This window comes from Vanellus vanellus (genome assembly GCF_965231255.1).
Source record: "Vanellus vanellus genome assembly, chromosome: 3".
NCBI classification, from domain to species: domain Eukaryota; kingdom Metazoa; phylum Chordata; class Aves; order Charadriiformes; family Charadriidae; genus Vanellus; species Vanellus vanellus.
The window spans coordinates 3,951,831-3,972,336 of record NC_138907.1 but is presented as its reverse complement, the minus strand read 5'-3'; the positions used below and the strand labels follow the sequence as shown (position 1 = coordinate 3,972,336).

The window sequence follows — 20,506 nt, the reverse complement described above, 5'->3', positions numbered from 1 at the left end:
TGTTGTGGTTTTTTTAAGGGTTCAGGGAAGGGGAAAAGAAGATGGTTATTAAAGAATACTGAGAAAAATTGAGTCGGTATTAGTATGTGTTTCAATACCATAAATATTTTTCAATGGCATGCTTTTTTTAGGAACAACAAAAAAAGTAAGAACAAAAAGAGAACAAAACACATGCAGAGTAAGATAAACAAGACACCTGAAACAGGAAATGGTAACATGCATGACTGAAGGTGCAACACTGAGGTAAGCTGGGTTTAGCTGTGTTACATTGTACACCCCTCCCCACACGCTTACTTATTTTAACTCTTGTTTTTGTCCAAGTTTCTTCTTTAAACATCCAAGTCTGCACTAGACTCAGCAGTGTTTAGCACAGTCCGTTATTAATAGATTTTGTTATAGATTAGGAGCCAGATTTCTAAAGCCTTTACACTTAATTTCATGCAAACATGAATGAACTGAACTTCTCCAAGCAAAGAGCCACATAGGCACAAAAAATTATTTATGTGCACAAGCAACCAGATGTAGATTTGGCAGTCGTCTTGTCCTTTCTGTGCATGACTCCCTCACAGCGCTTTATGTCTGAAGTGCTAAATATCTGCTAAACATCTAAAATTCTTACAACTTTTATACATTATGATATATAACTGCATTGATTTGGGAACTCATAAGCCTGGTACTTTGGATTCTCATGGTATTCTCTTGAAGTACACAGAGCAGGAGATTTATCGCTGAAAGGATAACAATACAGTGACTTTCTTGTACATTTTCTTTCCAGTGTTTCCATTACTAGGGTTATGTAATGCGCTGTAAATAATTAAGTAGATACCTACTAATAAGAGGCAGATTGGTTGCTAATGGCCATAATGCTGTCAACTTCAGTTGGACACTACACTACAAAAAGGCTAAAGGGAGACTGAAGTCCATCTTGGGACAGCAAGTCTGAAGTAGAGTATTTGGGACAGAAATGGTGTCTTTCACAAAAAGCCAAGGAAGGATGAAAGCAGGTTAAACGAAGGACAGAGGGGAAGAAATATTGTGACTTGTCAGTGGCAAGTCTTGACACTGGAATCAACTGAACTCCAAGATATTTGAGCCATTACTACAAAAAGAAATTACACCAGTGCAAAAAGTTCTATCCAAATGTAGCAGTAGGACTGATGAAAAAAAAATAAGGCTATCTGATTGTGAAGCTATAACTCAGATCAGGGGCATAGCCAGCATCCATGTGTTAAAACTCAACTGTTTCTCTATGGTATCTCTGCATACTGTATTCTTCCTAAAAACACGTGAAGAACGGAGATTTTCATTTTTCTCAATTCATCTGCTCTTTAGCAAATCTGTCATACTGGACTAAAGAGCAGGAATCACAATGAAAAACAGCTTAAAGTTGGAATTGTTTTCATGCATGTTTTTCCCATATAATCAACATGTGAGCTCTGTATCTTCTATGATGGTCCACTGAAAGCTGGTCTTAAAAGTTAACATTTTGAAATTTTTTTGTATTCTTCTTTTTCCCTTTTCGGTTAGGGCTATCTACAATAATCCAGTCTGAGAGTTTTATTCTGTAACTATTCCATCTAAGAAATTATTAAAATCAAAGTCAGAACTGAGGTGCAAATGCAATTCAAATTTACTGCTTAAAAATCCAAATAGGTAACTTCTGGTGCAGGCTTGAGTCTGCAACAGTGCAGTATGTCCGCCCATATATTTCATGGGGAGGAATGAAAGAAAATACTACAAGGTAATTGTTTTGAAGAGGCATTCTTCCAACCCTTATTTCATTTATTAAAAACTCTGATTTTAAGATCTTGTCTAGTGACCACTTGTCCCTTTTATTAGTATCATAATTTAAATGAGTTTAATGGATTTGAATTTCTCTTTTAGAGTCTATATCAATAATGCTTATTATCCCATTTTATCATACAGTTACTATTCACCGAATTATCTTTAACTTGCTGCAATACTGAGACAGTGCTTCACTTGTTCTGTAATTTATAGGTCTGATCACTTCAAGTTTTCTTTCAGGCCTCTCCGAGATTCATGGGCTGCGTACTTCCCTCAGTACATCACTCCTATTCTGTCAGTCATTGTGCTGGGTCCATGTTCAGAAACATATTGACTAGAGAATTGATCTTTTGACCTGTAACTCACTGAATGGCCTCTCTTCCTTCTATTGGATAGATCTGCAGCAAGCGGCTCTTTGAGGTCAGTTGATTCTGATCTTCTAACCATTTCTAAACATCATTTGGAGGTCACAGAGTGGCAGGACCTTTACTTTATTTGTTTCTCTGCCTTGCCACAGAAGATACGGCATAGCAGTATGGATTTCACACGTTCTTTCAAAAAGGGGACTATGATATTTATTGGCTGTGGTGTAAATTTACCAGGTTAGTTTACAGAAGAGAGAGAGTAGCAGCAGAAAGTCTAACATAGAAAAATGACCTTTTTTGGAACTGCAGGAAGTCAGTGATAAATTCACACATAAGGGTACACATGAACAGCCACTAAATGACCAAAAAAATGCAACGTTGAGTATAAAGGTGCACATGCTTTTTTGAACAGATTTATGTCTCTTCACCAAAACAGAATATGGAAATACATTTCTGAATACACATATATTTTATTTTTAAGAGATTAGCTATGGGTTCCTTTGAAAAAAAATTTCTAGAATTAAAGAACACTTCCAATTTATTTTCTCTTAAAATCCTAGACCCTAAAGAGCAAGAACCCACTAGCACAAAATTCTTAAAAACTCACCACAGAAATTGTTCGGTCAGACAGCTTTATTATGCCAGCTACCACTGGAGCTACACATATCTCAGCTCGTGTTCCTGAGTTTGAGTTTGCCACTGGCTAGATGCTCTCACTCCCTATTTATAAGACAAGGTTGATCACTTTACCTCCCAGTTCTATTGTTTTCAAAAAACAAGACCAAGGCAATCTAGCTATCCACCATTTTACCAGAGAGAGAAGGTTGGACAAAACACTTCACAGGCATTTGGTAGCAGTATCAGTGCCTGAGGTTTTATCTGAAGTGTCTAAGGTTAGTACAAGATTGCCAAATTAAAATACAGCAACTCTGACAAAAGTTCAGAGGATACAGGATAGGATATTCTGTACTGTTGTCACATTTAGTCAGTGGTAATGCTCCACAGAGCTTCCCAAATACTGTTCTGGTAAACACATAATACATTCAGCTCACCAGCATGTTATAAAGACAGCTTGATTGTAGAAAAGGCTGTCACAACATCATGAAGTCTTACACAGGAACTGGACATGTTTGGAACAGGAAGAAGCAACTTTCATGGCAAAATTACATGCAAATTAATGGCACATGCAAATAGCGAGCATATGACAAATGCAAAATCATCTGTGCGAATACACACGTACAGTTCTGAATACCTGAAATCTGTGTGAGAATATCATCTAGTACTGCTCCTAACCCAGGTGAAGAACGGTTATTCAAGTATGGGGGCAGACAGCACATCAGAGTCAACAATTCCAGGGGTAGGATATTCAATTAGTGGCATATGTAGATCTGCCAACTTGAAAGTTTTAGCTGCGGTGTTGGTGAGATTACTCCCTCTTTTCATGCCTCACAAGCCACAGAGCATACGTGTTTCAAGACACTGTGCAAGCTGTGACTGGAAAATATTTTTTTATTTGACCAAAACCAGTCCCATTAAGCCACCTGCCCTGCCTTGTAAGCTAAATGTAGTACACATTACGTTAAAATACATTTAGAAATAATCATCCCTGTCATGGCTGTAGACTGGTATGGTATAGTTATCATGACTCCAGTGAAATCAGCAGACCTGTGGCCACTTGCAGTATTTCTGGGGCCCATGACTGGGAAATTTATTCGAATAATATCTGAACAGCTCTAGGTTTTCTTAAGCATACAGAAATGAAAGTTTAATTCATAACTTACAAACACAAGCTAATATTAGAAATTCTCTCCTGTTAGCTCTTATGAATGAGAATGTGAACTTCTAAAAATGTTTTATAGAATAATTTCAGTGGAAAAGAAGTTTTACTGCAAAAAAATTCTACACAAAACCTCTTAGCAGTAATATACACTTTTTGTACGTGTTGAGCTAGGAGCTACTTAATTTCGATTATCTATTGATTTCTTTTATTTAATAAATATAACTTGTTATATTTCCACCTAAAGCCTCTGCCCAGTAACTCACAAGTAACTCACAAGTACCTTATTTTTAATCTGTCAATGAATTTACTATTCATGAAAACAAAATACTAGTATAGCAGGATCGTCATGCAGACAACATGTGAAACAAATCAGAAAATCTCCCCACACTTTGGCTAATTCAAAAGCAGCTCAAAGTCAGCTACATGTCTTAAAATTTTATGATTACTGTAAATGGACACTACCAAAATTATTTCAATGTAAAAACCAGCAGCATATCTTGCTGTCATAAAAATACACAACAGCCAAAACAAAAAAAAGTCATTTGAGTTAAGTTAATGCGTTCGGGTAGCAGATCGTTTTGCCTCTAAATAGCCTCTTCTTTGGATTCAGCAGGCTGGTAAACATCACAAACTGAGATTATGTACTGGCTGCTACCATTGTCTAAAAACATGGTTGTTTTAAACAGTCATGGTAGATTTCAAACTATGTGTTTTAGAAAGCTGGAAAGTTAAATTTGACTCAACCATTTAACTTGAAACTTGTAAAAAAGCAGATCTAGTTCAACGGCTCGACCTCCAATGGCAGTGAGCTGTTTCGCAAGATCTGTTTCTTCATCACTGCAGCACAAACATAAAAATTGAATGAAAAGAAGTACTGCTTACAGCTAATAATACTTAAGTGAAGTTAGAGATGCCCTTTTTTTCCTAAATGATTTTTTTTCAAGAGAAAGCATAATTAGATTTTATTAACTGAAGAAAAAAAGAACTTGTAAGAGCATGTGGAGTATGATGGGATTAAAAGATTTATTTCAAAACATTTCACCAAAACACTTCAATTTCAAGGCTAGCTTTAGAGTGTTAGAGAGCAGCAACCTTAATCCTACTTACCTGTTATACCCACTACAATGAGCAGGACAAAAGAGTTAGCGGCATGGAAACACAATTTATGATAATATTAGAAAGCTAGAACTTCCCAAGAATGAAAATACAATGGGCCACATCCTTAAACTCTACTAATATACTTAAACTGGCATAACCTAGAACAGCAATTAAGTCCTCTAACTTACACTCTTGATTAGATGACCCATCCATACCAGTACCCCAGTCAGCAGACCATAAAGGGAACAAAGCAGAGCTTTGTCCTGCTTCTTTCTCAGACCTTAAGCTCCACAGAGCTACTCTCAGATTTGTCATGAGAGGATGTGAATGTTCATGCACAAACTTCTTTTAACATGTGAATTGTTAATAGTTTTATGTATACTCTGCATTAAACAGTTATAAACACATCAGAGTAACAGTGTAGATAAGTAAATATGCTTACCTCATGTGGATTGGTGTAGCCCAAAAGTAGATTTGCTGCTTTAATATCACCATGAACATATTCATTTTCATGTATATATTCCAAAGTATCCAACTAGGAAAGGATGTAGAAAAGAAAATAAAACATCACTGTCTCCACTCAGCCCCTAAACCTACCACCAAATATTTCTCACTTATACCATGAAATCAAGGGCTACACAGACTGAGCTGACAAATTTGTTTTGAGTTAGAGCACAAGGACTACCACTCTATCCACAGGGTCTGCTCCCACCAGGCACATAGCTGATGGCAAATCATAAACAAGCCACACTATGTCAGGAGGTACCCCTGTGTAACTACCTATGAGTACCAGCTTCTAAGGTCACAAAGCAAGAATGAAACTAGTACTTTATAAATGTGGGGGGAAATGTTGAGAACACCAAGCTCTTAAAAAGAACATATTCAATCAGCCCTGAAGGTTTTGCCAGCTATTATATGACCTGCATTTCATGTTGCCATCCCTCTGCATCATCATCCTTCTTCAGCTCCTTACTGAGGTAAGATAGCTCTAATTGTTATTAAAACCACATTTGCACTTGGCAACTCATACAAAGTACAATCTAATCCTGGCTTTTGGAGGGTACAAAGGATGTTACAAGTTTGTGAACTATGTGATTATGAAAGGCCTTAATTTTATATTTTTTTAAATTGTTATTATTATTTAGGTTAATAGGAAACTTTGGAGGTGGCCAGTCTAAACCCCCTGCTTGATTAATCAGATTGAATAGTCAAGTTTTAAAAGTTCCAACGGATGGATGTTTCACAGCCTCTGGGAAGCATGTTCCAGTGCTAAGACACTCTTTCGGCAAAAATTTTTCCTTTATCCTCAGAGTTCCTCTTCCTGCAACTTATGACTATTGCCTCTACTCCATTTGCTGTGCACCTCTGTTCAGTAATAGTAGTCTTTCACAACACAAATGATATTAAAAAGTAGCATGTACACAATCTTCCATTAGTATGTGCCAGTCTACACACATTTGAAAACAAACCTGGTATTTGCAGACTAGCCTAATCCTGGCCTGTTCAGCAAACCAATTGAAAATTTTGCATTCAGGCATGCAATTGTGAACTTTGACAAATATGGATGTCTAATACAAAACCCTTCAGACACTGGAAAAAAAAAATCAATACATGTTAAAGCATATGAGAATAGGCTTACACATCTCGGTCTAGACACACATTTTGAAGTGTATGGTCTATGTTTTAACCTATTAGGAAAAATAATTTGGTTTAATCCCACCTACTTCCAGTCTGCAGGGGGTCTTGATTTTCTAGTTAATAGTCATTTTATTAAAAAAAAAAAAGATTAAAAATAAGAAAATACATAGCATTTACACAAGTTGAATTCAAAACTCAAGAGCTACCTAAAGGAACTATAGTAGAAAGATTATTTTCTAGTTGAATTTAGCAAGTTGAGACATAGCAATTTCCTCTCTCTCTGTACATACCATTCGTGCCCCGAGTTGCAGAACAGTTGCCTTCTTAAATCTGCTTCCACAATCTTCAAAAATTCTTTGAAGGTCTTCCCCCAGTCTCTCCATGACCATGAATCTATAGCTACCAGGACATAGAGAAAAGGGAGGAATCCTTTAAGACAAGACTGCAAGTTTGTGTCAGATTGAAAGGACTTAGCTCCATTTTGTTGAAAATGGATTTTCATTCAATTTGAGGTTTAATTGCAATTCATCTTATTACCTTTTTCCCTTGTACTCAGCCAAGCCTGATCCCCAAAACACTGGAATTCCTAAACATCTTATTTTTTTGAGATTCATCCATTTTCTTACTGTAATAATCATAAAAAGATAACATTGGGTTAAAGGTAGCAAGATAATCTCACCTTTGGTGTGGGTTTTTTTGTTGGTTTTGGTTTAGTTATCAAGCCAAGACTTTGAATGAAACAATGAAACAAATAAGACATTCAGCAGTTTGTGTAGCAAACAGTTCAGACCATAACATTACTCTGAAGTTCTCTATATTCTGCAAAACAAGAAGCAGTTTTTTGTTCTAGCAATGTGGTACTTTGTTCCCCTAGAAGGCAGATAAGCAATTATCAATAGCTGAAGAAATAGTTCTTTTAGAAGCTCTACTTTATTCAATACAGAATGCTTCAAGCTATCAAAAGTGCTTATTCTACCAGCAATCTAAGTCATCTAAAGTCTTTAGGACAGTTCCCATGAATAAATCACATCCATGCTTAAGTGTCTGCAGAAACAAGTGCCCGCAGAATCAAGTGCCTTGATTACTACTAAATCCTGTGATGATTACACACACTCTTAGCTCTGCACATCGAAATAGTTTCAGAAACACTGTCACCAATTAGACCATGTAGTACCTCTGTTCTAAGGCCGGCCTCTGAGTCCATTCATTGTTGTGCACTCTGAAGTGTGCACATAACAAATTTGGCACGCTTCTGTTCTCCCTTCCGATCAGAAAGGACAAGGATGACAACCAAGCAAAGAAACCTATAGCAATCTAAAATTATTATAGCACCAACTAGGATTAGTTCAGTGTATATGAAAAGAGTTGGCTATCAAACTCTAAAGCAATAGTTCTTATTACAATTAGTTAAACCCAAACTTGTTCTTAAATCTACCTGAATCAAAACCGAGATATTACTTACTATGCTCTTGTTTTGCAGCCCTCTGGTAAAATTTCAGTTCAGAAAATAAGGGGCCATTTTCAAGATATTCCTATTTAGAAATAAATAAACTTGGTATCATAAAATACATTATAAAGACAACAGTTTCTAAAGAAAAGCATATGAGAAATTCAAAGAGGATGAAACCCCTTTTTCCCCCCCACCTCCCGTATTAAAATTACATTTCAGACAGCATGGTATAAGTAGCTAAAAAGAAAACTTGCTTGGCAACACATTTTCATAAACAACACAGCTTCTTTCAGGAATTAAGACATTATTTTCAGGAATATTGTAGATCAGGTGCGTTTAAGTTCATAATCTGATTTTCCTTACTAAACTGTTGCAGGCAGTAGTTAAGGAAAGGAAAGAATCAAGTCAAGGAAATACTGTATGTCATGAAAATGGCAAACGTATCCCCAAGCAGGGAAAGTATATCAAGATATAAAAAATAGGGAAAAAAACAAAAGCCACAAGCATACAATACAGACCCAATGCTAAAAATAAGGATAGATAATTACAAGAAAGAAGTGCATACAAGTTAACAATTTAGAAATGAGATCTACACATTACCACTTTAATTACATGCACTGCATTATCTTCTACAGGAACATGAGTTTGAGGGGAAGCTGCAAAATGAGAAAGAGATGAGGATCAAGCTCTATGCAACAAAATATAACTGCAAACAAAGACCAAGGTAACATTGCATAAGATTACCAAAAATACACAACAAAGATACCCAACATTTTGTCTGAATTCCTGCTTTTAAAAGTCAGTTTTGTCAAGTTCAAGGAAAAACAAAATGAAAACACACACACACGCGCCGAAGTTTTAATCAACAAGTACAGAAGCAATTTTAACCCACATTTTCAGAACTCTCTCCCTCAATGTTAACTAAGGAGTAAGCAGGATGTCTCCATTGCACGTTTGCACCACAATGAGGTATTCCATTGTAACAGACTATGTTTAAGTCATTTCAGTCAATTGGATAACCTCTGTATTTGGTTGCTGTCAATCCACTGTCGTGACAAAGACACCACTTAAAAGTTATGACCTACATTATGCCTCTAGACAGGATTGTCTGCTTTCCTCTATTACAAATTAATTTGGTCCTAGAACCTTGATTTCTTTTCTGACATTATTTAGACACTGGCCTAAGTTAGGGATAGCACAGCCACCACCTGCCTAAAGGGGAGATGAGGGATTGTGCCTCTTAGTGCAAGTAGAGATTTCAAAACAATAATTGACCACATGTGCCAATTACAGCCCAGGAGACAGAACCTCTCTGCACAGACAATGCAATCCTATTTTCTTCTGACCCTGAGAGAACTATCAGTTCTCTCTGATACTACTGAAGCTACATGGAGCTACACTGGGATTAAAATTTAATGAGACTAAATCATCTTTTAGAATCATCACTGAAAAAAACTAAAAAGAATACAGTTCCTTGGAAATAAGTGTCCCTTTCAAACTTCTTATAATGATCAAATACCAACAACAGTCCAGGTGTGAAACACTTCAGCTATCAGCACACACAAAAATAGACTACTTTTATCCGCATAATAAAAATCAAGTAAACTTGGATCTAATCAAACCATCCAAGCTTATATTTTTTGATGGTCAAGGCATAAAAATACTTTTACAATGAACAGACTCCTTCAGCTGCCATCTTCCTTCAATTCTATTCAGCATCTGGGTTGAATCTGGCAGCGTACACACCCCAAACACCCACAGGGTCCCCACTGCCTTCTGCTTGACACTTCCCCATGTGAATGCTTCTGTGCTAACAACGTGTTAAGATAAAATGAACATAACCTAAAACAGTAGCTCTGGAAGGTGTGAACTATCTGTAGACTCAAGCAAGTAGCAGTCACATTCAGAATACAATTTAAAACTATCATACAACCAGGAAGGAAATTTTGGTAAACTTTGTTCCTACCATATTATTGTACTGAACTGGGAATTAAGGCACAGGTGCTTAAGTCTTTATCTTTCTCTGCCACATGTAGACTATGTGTTAATAGCTGAAGACATTAATTTAAAGGAACACATCCCACATGTTCTCATTGTGTTCAACAACATCACATTACCCAAACAGAATTAGATGTGCACCCTTACTGACACAGACCAGAAAAAAAAACCCTGCATATAAGAAAATGTATTTTAATACCAAGTTACTTTACAGAGGTTTGAGAGGTATAAAATTTAAATGTATTTGAAAGAGTCTGATCTAACTTCCCTGTAGACATCTTGACATTTTAAAAAGAGAGGCCTCATTCATGGTAATCTGGAACAGACAGTAACAGCTGTCAGGGTAATGAAGAAGAGCAATTAACAGGAGGTAGCCGAGCAAAAGGGCCTAACCCTCATGGTTCTTACACTATGGCGGTGTGGATGCTTTTTGGAGTCACACTGAAAGAACATCCTGAAGAAAAGTCAAACCAAAACTAAGGGCAAGTCGTTAGAATGTGAAAAGGGAGAAGAGTCAGACAAAGCTCAACAAGATACAGGAAACAGATGCTCCACAAAATAAGTAACTTGACATTCAAATCTACAAAGGGAGAAATGTTTTTGTATATTTTTTTTACTGCACATACATGAAACAAGGCACAACATTCACAGGGAATAACACTCTAAACTTCTTACACAGATAATGCTTAGGCATACATACAGATAAGCCAAAGTTGCATATGTACCTTATCACATCTTTTTAAATAACCATTCATATATCGGGCAGTAATATTTTAACCAGACCTTAGAAATAAGAAAGCCTATTTTTTGTCCACAAATACACATAAATGTTTTTTTAAAAATCATCTCATTACTATGTATAGTTACTTAACAGACTGGAAAGGCTCCCAAGGTTTAACAAACAGTCTGATTACATACCTCATAGACCACCACCACATACTCTCCTGCGAGTTTAGCTCATAGTTAATTACTGTATACTCGTAATTAGCCATGTGCTAGCCTCATTCTGTGTGGTAGCACATGGCTATTTATAATATTACAATCAGTTAAATGCTAGACTGCAGGACAGTAAGCAGAGACCCTGCAGGAGAGCAATGCTGATAGGCAGGAGGTCTCCAATGGCATATAAGTACACACAGAGAGTACCAGGAGCACTGTATGTCGAGATTATGTTTGCAAAGGATATCTTAAAGTAGCATAACAAGTTTCAGCATTCCCAGTTTACAGTTTATGTTGGGTTTACCAACTAGAGACGCACAATCTCCTTACGTTTGAGGGGAGGGGTGTTGATGTATGCACACAATCAAAACCATTGTCTGCATAATTGTTAACTGGGAACACTGGCACAAGATGAAGCTGAGTAGGGGGCTGTGGCTGTTTCCATCTCATGCCAAGATGAGTCTCACAAAACATTTGCAAAGGGCAAAGAGCTCAGCTCTATTTTCTCTTCTTTTTCATCCCACAATCACAGCTACCATGCCAGTGAAAAGCATATGGATTTAAAATGCACTCTGAAATAAAGCAGTGCAGTAAGATTCACATTCTTTGCCATAATTTCCAACTGTTGAGCCTACACAACACAGCAAATATTTTACCTCAAATTAACCTATGTCCAGAATTCCCTAGTTTCACACAGGCACAGCAGTTATGGTCTTATCCACTTCAATCGTGAATTTCATCCGTTTTGTTGATGAGTGCCACAACCTTAATTAATGCAGCTTCCTAAATGTTAATACGACACGGTGACAAAAGAGTGTTTCTGGATGAACTGTGATTTTCTACAACCACATAGCACAATTCTATGCAGTTTGACAAAGAAACATGCCAATTCTATTTGCCAGTTCAAACGTGCTTGTTGCAGTTTTAGCAGTTAATTTGTGGCAGTCACATTTGGAATATGGTGAAATGTTTTCAATGGCTCTCACAGAACCAGTTTTGTTGACAAAGTTTACACAGTGGAAAAGAAGACAGCATTGATTTGGCAGTTTGAAAAAAAACATCCCTGCTTCTGTCCACAGCTGGTTTCTTTGCCACTACTGGATATTTTGAGGACATATTTATTTGGGAAACGAAAATAATTTTATTTTCAGAAGTCCTGGGGTTGTGAGTATTTTATTTTTGCTTTGTTTCATTGGTTAAATAATCCTGAAGAGTGATATTGTCAGCTTAGTTTTTTGCACAAATAAAAACTAACCTCAAAAATACCACACTGAAGTTACAGGCTACCTATAAAAAAAGCTGGAAAAATTCTAACCCCATTTAAGTCAAGCAAGAGATGTTAAATTCAATGGCTAACAAACTGGGGGGGAGGAGGGGGGCTGCTCAGAGCATCTAACAGTAAAACTGACCTAACCGATCCAATTTGAAGGAATATAGCTACTTGAAAACAAAAGGTACACAAATAAATACAAAGTAGCATCTGCTATTTAACACACACCTTCAAATATTTCCTACGTATGGAGGGTTCTAAGGCAAATATTTAAAGGTGAACAAAGCATATTGCTTTCCCACCCCGCCTTCGCAACATCTAGTATTTCCCAAGAATGGAAACACTCAGTGCTTGAAGAGTGTTTACGGTCCATTTTTAACATAGCCCAAGGAAGACCTGCTTCTCTGCTCATATTGTTACTTTAAAGATGCATCATCAGTTCTTGGACAGGTTCTTTTCTGAGCAGTGTTTATGAATAGTTTTTTTTCTATAATCTTCTCCTAGGTAATTTTATGAATGTAGAGTTTCATTATACAAATTATATACACACAGCCCTCTGTACCGTGTTTGTGAAACCATCTTCCACAAGACCCAAGTAAATTGCTTTTGGAAGAAAATTGTGCTCAACTGCTAAACTTTTGCAGAGAACCGCAAAGGCCTCCAAGTTAAGAACATTCAGTACTGGTAGGAAATTTCACTACATTTCTTACTCATCTTTCTATGAAACCTTAATCTTGATTCATTAGAGCCAAAGTTTTGTATTCCACAGCAACAGAAGCCACTGTTTGACTTTCAAAGTTAATTACTCTAAGCTGGAATAGGTATGACACATCCTTTAACCCCAGGCAGAAAAGCTATGCATGGTCTGCTCTTACAGCACTCTCAGATGGGAGTCCAGGCCTCTAATATTTAAAACTTGATGCACAAACTGTTTTCTGGCAAGATTCTGCTCCAGCCCATCTGCTAGTCTGACACAGTGCCCACTCGGAAGATACTATGCCAGTTTCAGTGGGGTACAGGTGCCAAAGACGGCTGAAGGGAGTGCCCTGCACACGGCAACAGGTGCCTTATCTTTTGTCCAAAACTCTTCCTGTTGCCATATAACGCTGCTCAGAAATATATCCTCCACCGGAAAAAAAAAAAAAAAAAAAAAAAAAATCATGCTTTCTTGACTTTCTAGTTTTACTTAGCATGCCAGAGTCTCTGTTCCTGACCAGAACTCTTGCAAGGTGGACTAATGAAGTGCAGGACAATGGCTCCCAAATCACCGGTCCATACACATGGAAAAAAAAAACAAAACAACACAACACATTATGTGGCAGAACACTACAGTATAATAGTAATGATCTCTCGAAAATTTGTAACAGGCTTTAGACTACCATGTAAAAATGAATTATGCTTTCAAAGTTAAGATGTTGCCCACGAAGGCTCAAAGACAAAGAAAAAGAAGAGGTAAGATTCAGGAGTAAGCACTCACCAGCAAGAACTCATTGAGGTAGGGAGTATTTCCTCTTTAGCAGATGGAGCAGGCTGATCCTGTACCATGTGCTCAGCCCTAAGTAACCAAGTAGCAAACTCAGGCTAAATTTATGATTTAGTTTGCCCACAGACAGGGTGAAAAATTAGGTAAGCTACTTGCTGTATCTGTATAGTTCAACATTAGTGACTAGATATAAAGACTCTTTCCTGAAGTGGTGTTTTTCTGCCAATGAATTTATTTTCACACTGAGGTTCACACCTGCAGGTACAATGAGACCTTTGCCGAAATGCATTTTAAACATCTGAAGGTTAAGAAAAATCCATCCCTAACCAGACAGTTACCTGCTGGTGCTATTAATTACAAGGTTTTGCTATTAATAGTCTTCTTTCCATTGTGTTTATAAAAAAACATGCTGAATGTATATCTTTCTGTATCATTTTTGCTGCATTTTTAATTCGTTTGCTGCGCTATAGTAAATATTTTCAGTGAAGTTAATTTAAGCAACTGTTGAAGTACTTCATTTCTCTAGAACCAATTGCTAAAGCCAGCTTCCTATTGTAAACCAAGGAATGAACGGTACGACAATGATAGAACGTGCTTCCATCAACTCTTCTCCCTAACAGATATACACCCCTGCTCACAGCTATACAAATTCTGCATGGAAATTAGTCTTTCTGATACAGAAACAACCTTGCTTCCATACCTCAGTCTGATGCCCAGAACACCAGGCCTCAGAATATCAATGGCAGACTGTACTATGGTTCAAGCTTAAAAGCAGAAAAGGCCATAACCACACATCTTCTCTACCTCCACCAGCAGCAGATCTCCCTGTGCTGCTAGTATTAAGAGTCACTATTCACCCATTTAATCACTGTTTACTGCTCAAGCAGATGTTCTTTGCCTCTTCTTGGAAAATGGGGGTGGGGAAAGAAAAAAGAAAAGGACAGCGTGATGGTTATACTGGTGGCAGATCTCCAAGCAGGGCAGAATTTGAATATGTCTTTATCAATATATACTTTGCTGTGCTTCCCATATTGAAACAACACACACAAAAATAGCAGTCAAACCACAATATATAAACACCTGCTGCAAAGCCAGCTATGAAAAATGTTTTCAAAACTCTTAGTTTTCACCTATCACTTACAATTCCATTACATTAGTTCCATTACAATATACACAGATAATACAATTAAAACACATTTACAGTGTAGTAAGTTCTATTGTAAAAGACATCGTCTAACAAACGTGTGTATACAAATATATATAAAATTAAGTATTTTGCAAAACTATTAGTTCCCATGAGAAAGAAGCCTGCAAGTAGATAACGCTGTGTACAGCAGATTTCACCATGACAGTGGAATCTTAACAAAACGTTGTGTGACCTTTCTGCATGTAAATTTTCAGTCCAAATTGTGCATTAATAGAGTGCTTGCAGCAGGCCTAGAGAATGATTTATATAAAGACTGGTGTTAATTACTGACTGTGATCAGGAAGATAAATGATAGAATGTAAGGCTCTCAGTAGCACCCTCCTCAACTCTTGCTTAATTTTCCAGTGTACTGCCACTGTTCTCCACAGGCCTACAAACTAATCGCGAGGCCACCAATATGTCACTTTCTTCCTCGATTGCTTTCCATTCTGCTCCCCCTTATCAAAGGGATAACAGTTCTATCTGAGGTGCCTGACAGCAAATCAGCACCAGTAACAAAAATAAAATAAAATAAAACTTCTAACATACAACAGCATAATTAATTCCAGCTTACCATCCATATTGCTCTTACTACAACAAAAGTAATACTTGAGAGAACATCTCTGGATGGCTTTTATTGCTTCTTGCAGCAGAGGAAGCTCTCATCTGTAGAAGCATTGGGAAGAATCAGTACTTGTAAACCTTCTGCTGCTGGATTTGCTCTGGTCAAGAAAAAAATGCAAAGGAAACCCTACGGAAGGAACAAGTCAACAAAGAAGTAGACAAAACAGCACAGATGGGAAAGAGAAAGAATAATCAGAAAACCAGGGGAAACATGTGTGAGGCAGGACAGAACTTGTAGATAGTGGTAACTTTCAAGTACTTAATTAGAAGTTTAGAAGCCCTGCACCTGAAGAGACTATCTGCATCCTAGGGTTCAGGGTCAGTAAATGGCTTCCAGCAGCTTTGATTTAGTGAACAGAACCTTCCACGGAATGCATCCCCTATAAATATATTTTGCAGAGATACTGTAAAATTTCCCAAGAACATTGTTATAGATTAATGGAGTATGGAGTACCCTTAATGGGAAATTAAGCTATAACGACACACATCAAAATCTTTACACCACTACTGTAAAAATACTTATTAAAAGATATAGCCGGCAAAGTTAACCTTTACTTTTATAAAAGGGCTGTGCTGTTCATATCTGGCAGGCAGTCGAACCTGTCTCCACCTCCTGTCTCACCCACCTCTCTACAGCTCTTTCTGGGTCAGCTTCTCCCTGAAAGTTTAGTGGTCCTCTCACATCTTGCTGTATATGCACTAAAAACTAGTCTGAACAACACGGAGAAAGAAGGTGCCTCTCAGCACCAGGCAACCGTATCTTACTCTGAAATTTTCATCATCTACTTCACTCCCCTTGGCTCTCAAATATAGCTATGTTTTTTGTAGGGTCAAGCCTAAAAAGCTACTGAATGGTATATTTTATATAATATAAACACGTATCAGAGGTGAAGAGGTGGACTAAACAAGAAAACTTGCAGTCAGTGTCAATACTTGTGGATAAATCTTGCCCGTTTCCTCTTTTAATTGTAGGATGAGCTATAAAGGGAATTAAACCTTCAGTTCAATGCTACATGTAACATTCACTAACCCTTCTGAAAGAAGAGATTAAACAAACACAAATACCATTATAAAAGTGGCAGCTGTATTTCTTCAGCCATGCTGTCACTTACTAAAAAACCACAAAATAATAATACCAAGCATCCCAGATTGTATTCTCATTCTCAACTAATCCACTGACTGCTTTCCACCTCCATTCAGTGGGAGCCAAACTGCAGCAAACACCACAATATATGAAATCACCTCAGAGGTCTGTGTGATCAGGCAGAAAACTAATCAAATCTGCATGAAACTGACTGAATCCCATGTGCTATATCACCCACAAGGTCCACTGTGATTTGACTGCAATAGAAAATGACAGAACTACATTCTGAGTGATTCTGGAACACAACATTTTTTGTCTTACACCTGGAGAGCTACACCCACTACAACCTTGCTGTCTGCACTGCACCTCCAGTTCCCTCAGTCCCTTCTCTCCATGGAAGCCTTCTGCAAGTTTCTGTCTTCCTTTCCTTTATCCTTGAATGGCAATACCCAGAGACACCTTAACTTCAATTCTTAGGTCATGCTAAGGTCTATTTTCTTATGGTAACATCTCATATATGCTCTATGCACCGCATCTCACAAACATAACCAACTGATGTTTCAAAGAAGGTCATAATAAGCTATCAGATATATCAAAAGGAAAAAAAAGTAAATATTCTAAGAGAGCACTAGCCTTTGACTCCTCTGTAACTGCAGTTAGTTAAAATCCCTATCATCCCCACTGGTTCAATCTGCAGAGCAGTTAGGGATGTGTGAACTATACGAATTCCGGAGGAAACCAAACCAGAAACTCCACTACAGGAACCCACCAAATGCACTCTGACTACTAACAGCAACATAAGGATTCAAAACAGTTCCTTCAGACAACCTCAAACCATGCACTTGCTGAGGAAATTCAGCACAGCAGACCATACCAGATCTAGTCCAAAATCAAGCAAACTGTCAACTTAAATAAAAGGTGGATGTAGGGCCATACCCACCAACTGTTGCAATTTATTAATTCACTTCTTTTACACCAAACTACTTGCAAATGTATACACAGACAGCTTTCTCCAGGTGTTTCAGTGACTGTGTTTACTCAGCAGAAAAGCAGAAGCAGTGGCATTTAGGTTGTTACTGAAATCTTTTTGCTTCATTTACTCAGGCATTGAGTGAAATAAAGTGCCAGCTTATGCCTTTCCCACCCCCTAAAAAGTTTTTCCACTCAAACCTGAAGTTTAGGTGCAACTTAAGTCCAGATGCACAAGTAAAACTGTCCACCTTCCTGTAGTTTACAGCCACACTTTAACAGCTGGGTAACCACTTTAGAGAAGCAACGTCTGACCACATATAGGACTATCACACCATGAAAAAAAAAATTGTCTTCAGTTGCAATTCAGCTCTCTGTGATTAACCATAAAGAACATGAGGAGGAAAAAAAAGGAGAGGAAGAACAATTCAGTACACTATAACGTGTTCCTGAACAGCTGAAAGCAAACAAACACCATGAGATAGCCAGACAGATGTAGCAAAAATCACAGTAAATCTGTCACCCAGAGACCAGTGGCACACAAGTGCTACACTTACATCTGCAAATAAGAAAAGACCAAACACACTAACCCTTCTACAGAAAACACATGCCTTTTCTCTCTGCAGTAGGTGCCTGATGCTACAATTTGACACTGATGGACAACTCCTTCACTTCCATGAAACCACACTGAATCTAGGACAGCTCTGCATATTTGAAAGGAATTACTAAAGACAACAGAAATTAGAAGGTACATGACATATGATGCCTGTTCTAATGAAAACTTGCCTCATTATAAAAAAACTGAAAATCACACTAAATGGAAAGTTCATGCTGTATAACTGTATTAACAGATTATTTTCTGACAAATCACTCAATATGGAGGAAATATCATTAAGAGATCAACTGAAAAAAAAAAAAAAAAAACAAGAGTGGGAAACAATCAAAAGTGTATTTTCCATGGCAGAAACAAGCAAGAAGGAAAAATGTAAAAAAAAGAAGGTACAGCTGATTTAAAGGAAGTCGATTTATATATAGGAGTGACTTACTTTTAAGTTTTAAACATTTTTAAGTTTTAAACATTAATACTCCAAATAGCAAGTTTACATACCTCTAACTTTAAAAGATCATGTTTGGCTCCGGGGATGATGTACTGAACTGCTTCTAGATCATTCTTTACTGCTGTCTTAATACAAGCTCAATTTAGTCCCTAACAGTCACTGTGGACTAGTTTGCCTGTATATGTTTGCCCTGCAAAAAAAAACCCAACCAAACTCATAATATTGCCTGAAAACAGGATTTGCTCTTTCATAGAGACCAGCAACAGTAACATACGCTATATCCTCTCGTGACCCAGAATGCTTTACAAACTGCCTTTCAGAACCATTCATTCCTTATAAAACACAAACTGAGTGAAATGCAGCACATTCTTCTGAAGAAAATACAGAAACATATTTAGGCTAGAGTAAATAAAGAACAGTATTTCCACCTCTGGTGAAAAACTTTAATTCAGAGGCAACACCCAACTAACTATTGTTACCGTTGTCATTTGCTTAGATGAAAACTGATTTAGTCCTGGCCAGAAGATAACATTTACAGTAACTGGAACCCAGAGCACTCCAGAGCACAAGACTGGCATAAGTCCAAAGCGGCAGCTCACAAAAGCGTCACCATTACTTTGAAGAGCATCACCTGGCAGTGCTCTTTGGTAGTCTGACAGCAGCGGCACCTTGCCTACCCCACGCAAGCTCTGCAGAAAAGTGCACTAGGAGCCAGCAAACTGAACAGCCCACGGAGAATGCACTGCACCATCAGCAACACTTCTGAACAACAAGGACACTGAACGGGGCACTCCAAACATCTGAAAACCACACTTTGACACAGATGGAAACCAGCACGTAAACAACAGAAACTTCTTAAACCCATGCTGCCTTATTCATGTCACAAAGTTACAAGGAAATGACAAGTCACCCTCCTAATCACCACCAGTATTTTACCTAAATAGATCAAGCCAAATCCTCCCTGGCCGATCTGACCGCCCAGCCTCCAGCCTTTTCCTTCGGTGTCTTTCAGGATCATGTCTCTTGGGAGAGGAACCGGCAGCTTGCCTCTGCCGCGACCCTTAGGCGGCATCGCACCTTGGCGGGGGGGGGGAAATGAAAGAAAAAGTTGACTATTGTAAGAAGAAACAACATCTTTCGCTGTCCTTTCCCCAACAGGCACCGCGCAGAGGCCCGGCTCTCCCCGGCTTCCCCCAGGGCGGCGGCCGGGCGCCTCCCCCCCCCGCCCCGGGCCCCAAGGGCCGTTCAGTTGAGCGCCAGGCCGGGGCGGCTCACTCGCAGCGGCCTCCCCTCCACCGCCCGACGGGACGGGGGTAGTAACCGGCCCGCGCTCGGCCGCACCTCCAGCTCCCCCCCACACACACACACACCCACCTCCGCAGGGCCGCCGCGGCCTCCCCCCGCCGCCGGCTACAAACTTCCCAGCCGGGAACTTCCCGCGGGCCGGGCCCAGGCGGCGAAGCGCCCGCTTGCAGCAGGCGAAGGAGGCGGCGGCAGGCTGCCGTCTTCCCGCGGGAACCCCCGGGACGGGGGAAGGGCCGGGCTAACCCCGGCCGGGACTTGGCGGGCTCTGCCCTCCCCGGCCTCGCCGCGGGCGGGGCGGGACGGGACTCCCTCCGCCGCCCCGCTCCCCTCAATGAGGCGGGGCCCAACCTCTGTGCGCGGAGGAGGGCGGGAAGGGGAGGTGGCGCGTGCCGTTTCCCGCTTCCAGCTCGCGCGGCGCTCCCCGCTGAGGCGCCGGCGCTTCGCTTCGGGGGGAAATGGAGAAGTTCGACAGCG

The 20,506-nt window shown here is 39.0% G+C and overlaps 1 protein-coding gene across 2 annotated transcripts in view; it reads right to left on the bottom strand.

The window, feature by feature from the left end:
* Positions 1-19,825, bottom strand: part of VRK2 (VRK serine/threonine kinase 2) — a 45,894-nt gene extending 26,069 nt beyond the window's left edge. Inside the window, exons 1-6 of one of the 2 annotated variants that reach the window (XM_082481544.1) lie at positions 19,664-19,825; positions 8,717-8,772; positions 8,129-8,198; positions 7,204-7,291; positions 6,957-7,065; positions 5,471-5,563 (exon numbers count right to left, since the gene is read on the bottom strand). In XM_082481544.1, the coding sequence (XP_082337670.1) occupies positions 5,471-5,563; positions 6,957-7,065; positions 7,204-7,291; positions 8,129-8,198; positions 8,717-8,772; positions 19,664-19,799 (552 nt within the window). In that variant the 5' untranslated portion in view covers positions 19,800-19,825. The remainder of the gene's footprint in view (positions 1-5,470; positions 5,564-6,956; positions 7,066-7,203; positions 7,292-8,128; positions 8,199-8,716; positions 8,773-19,663) is intronic. The other variant, XM_082481543.1, reaches the window with a different exon arrangement.
* Positions 19,826-20,506: the final 681 nt, after the last annotated feature.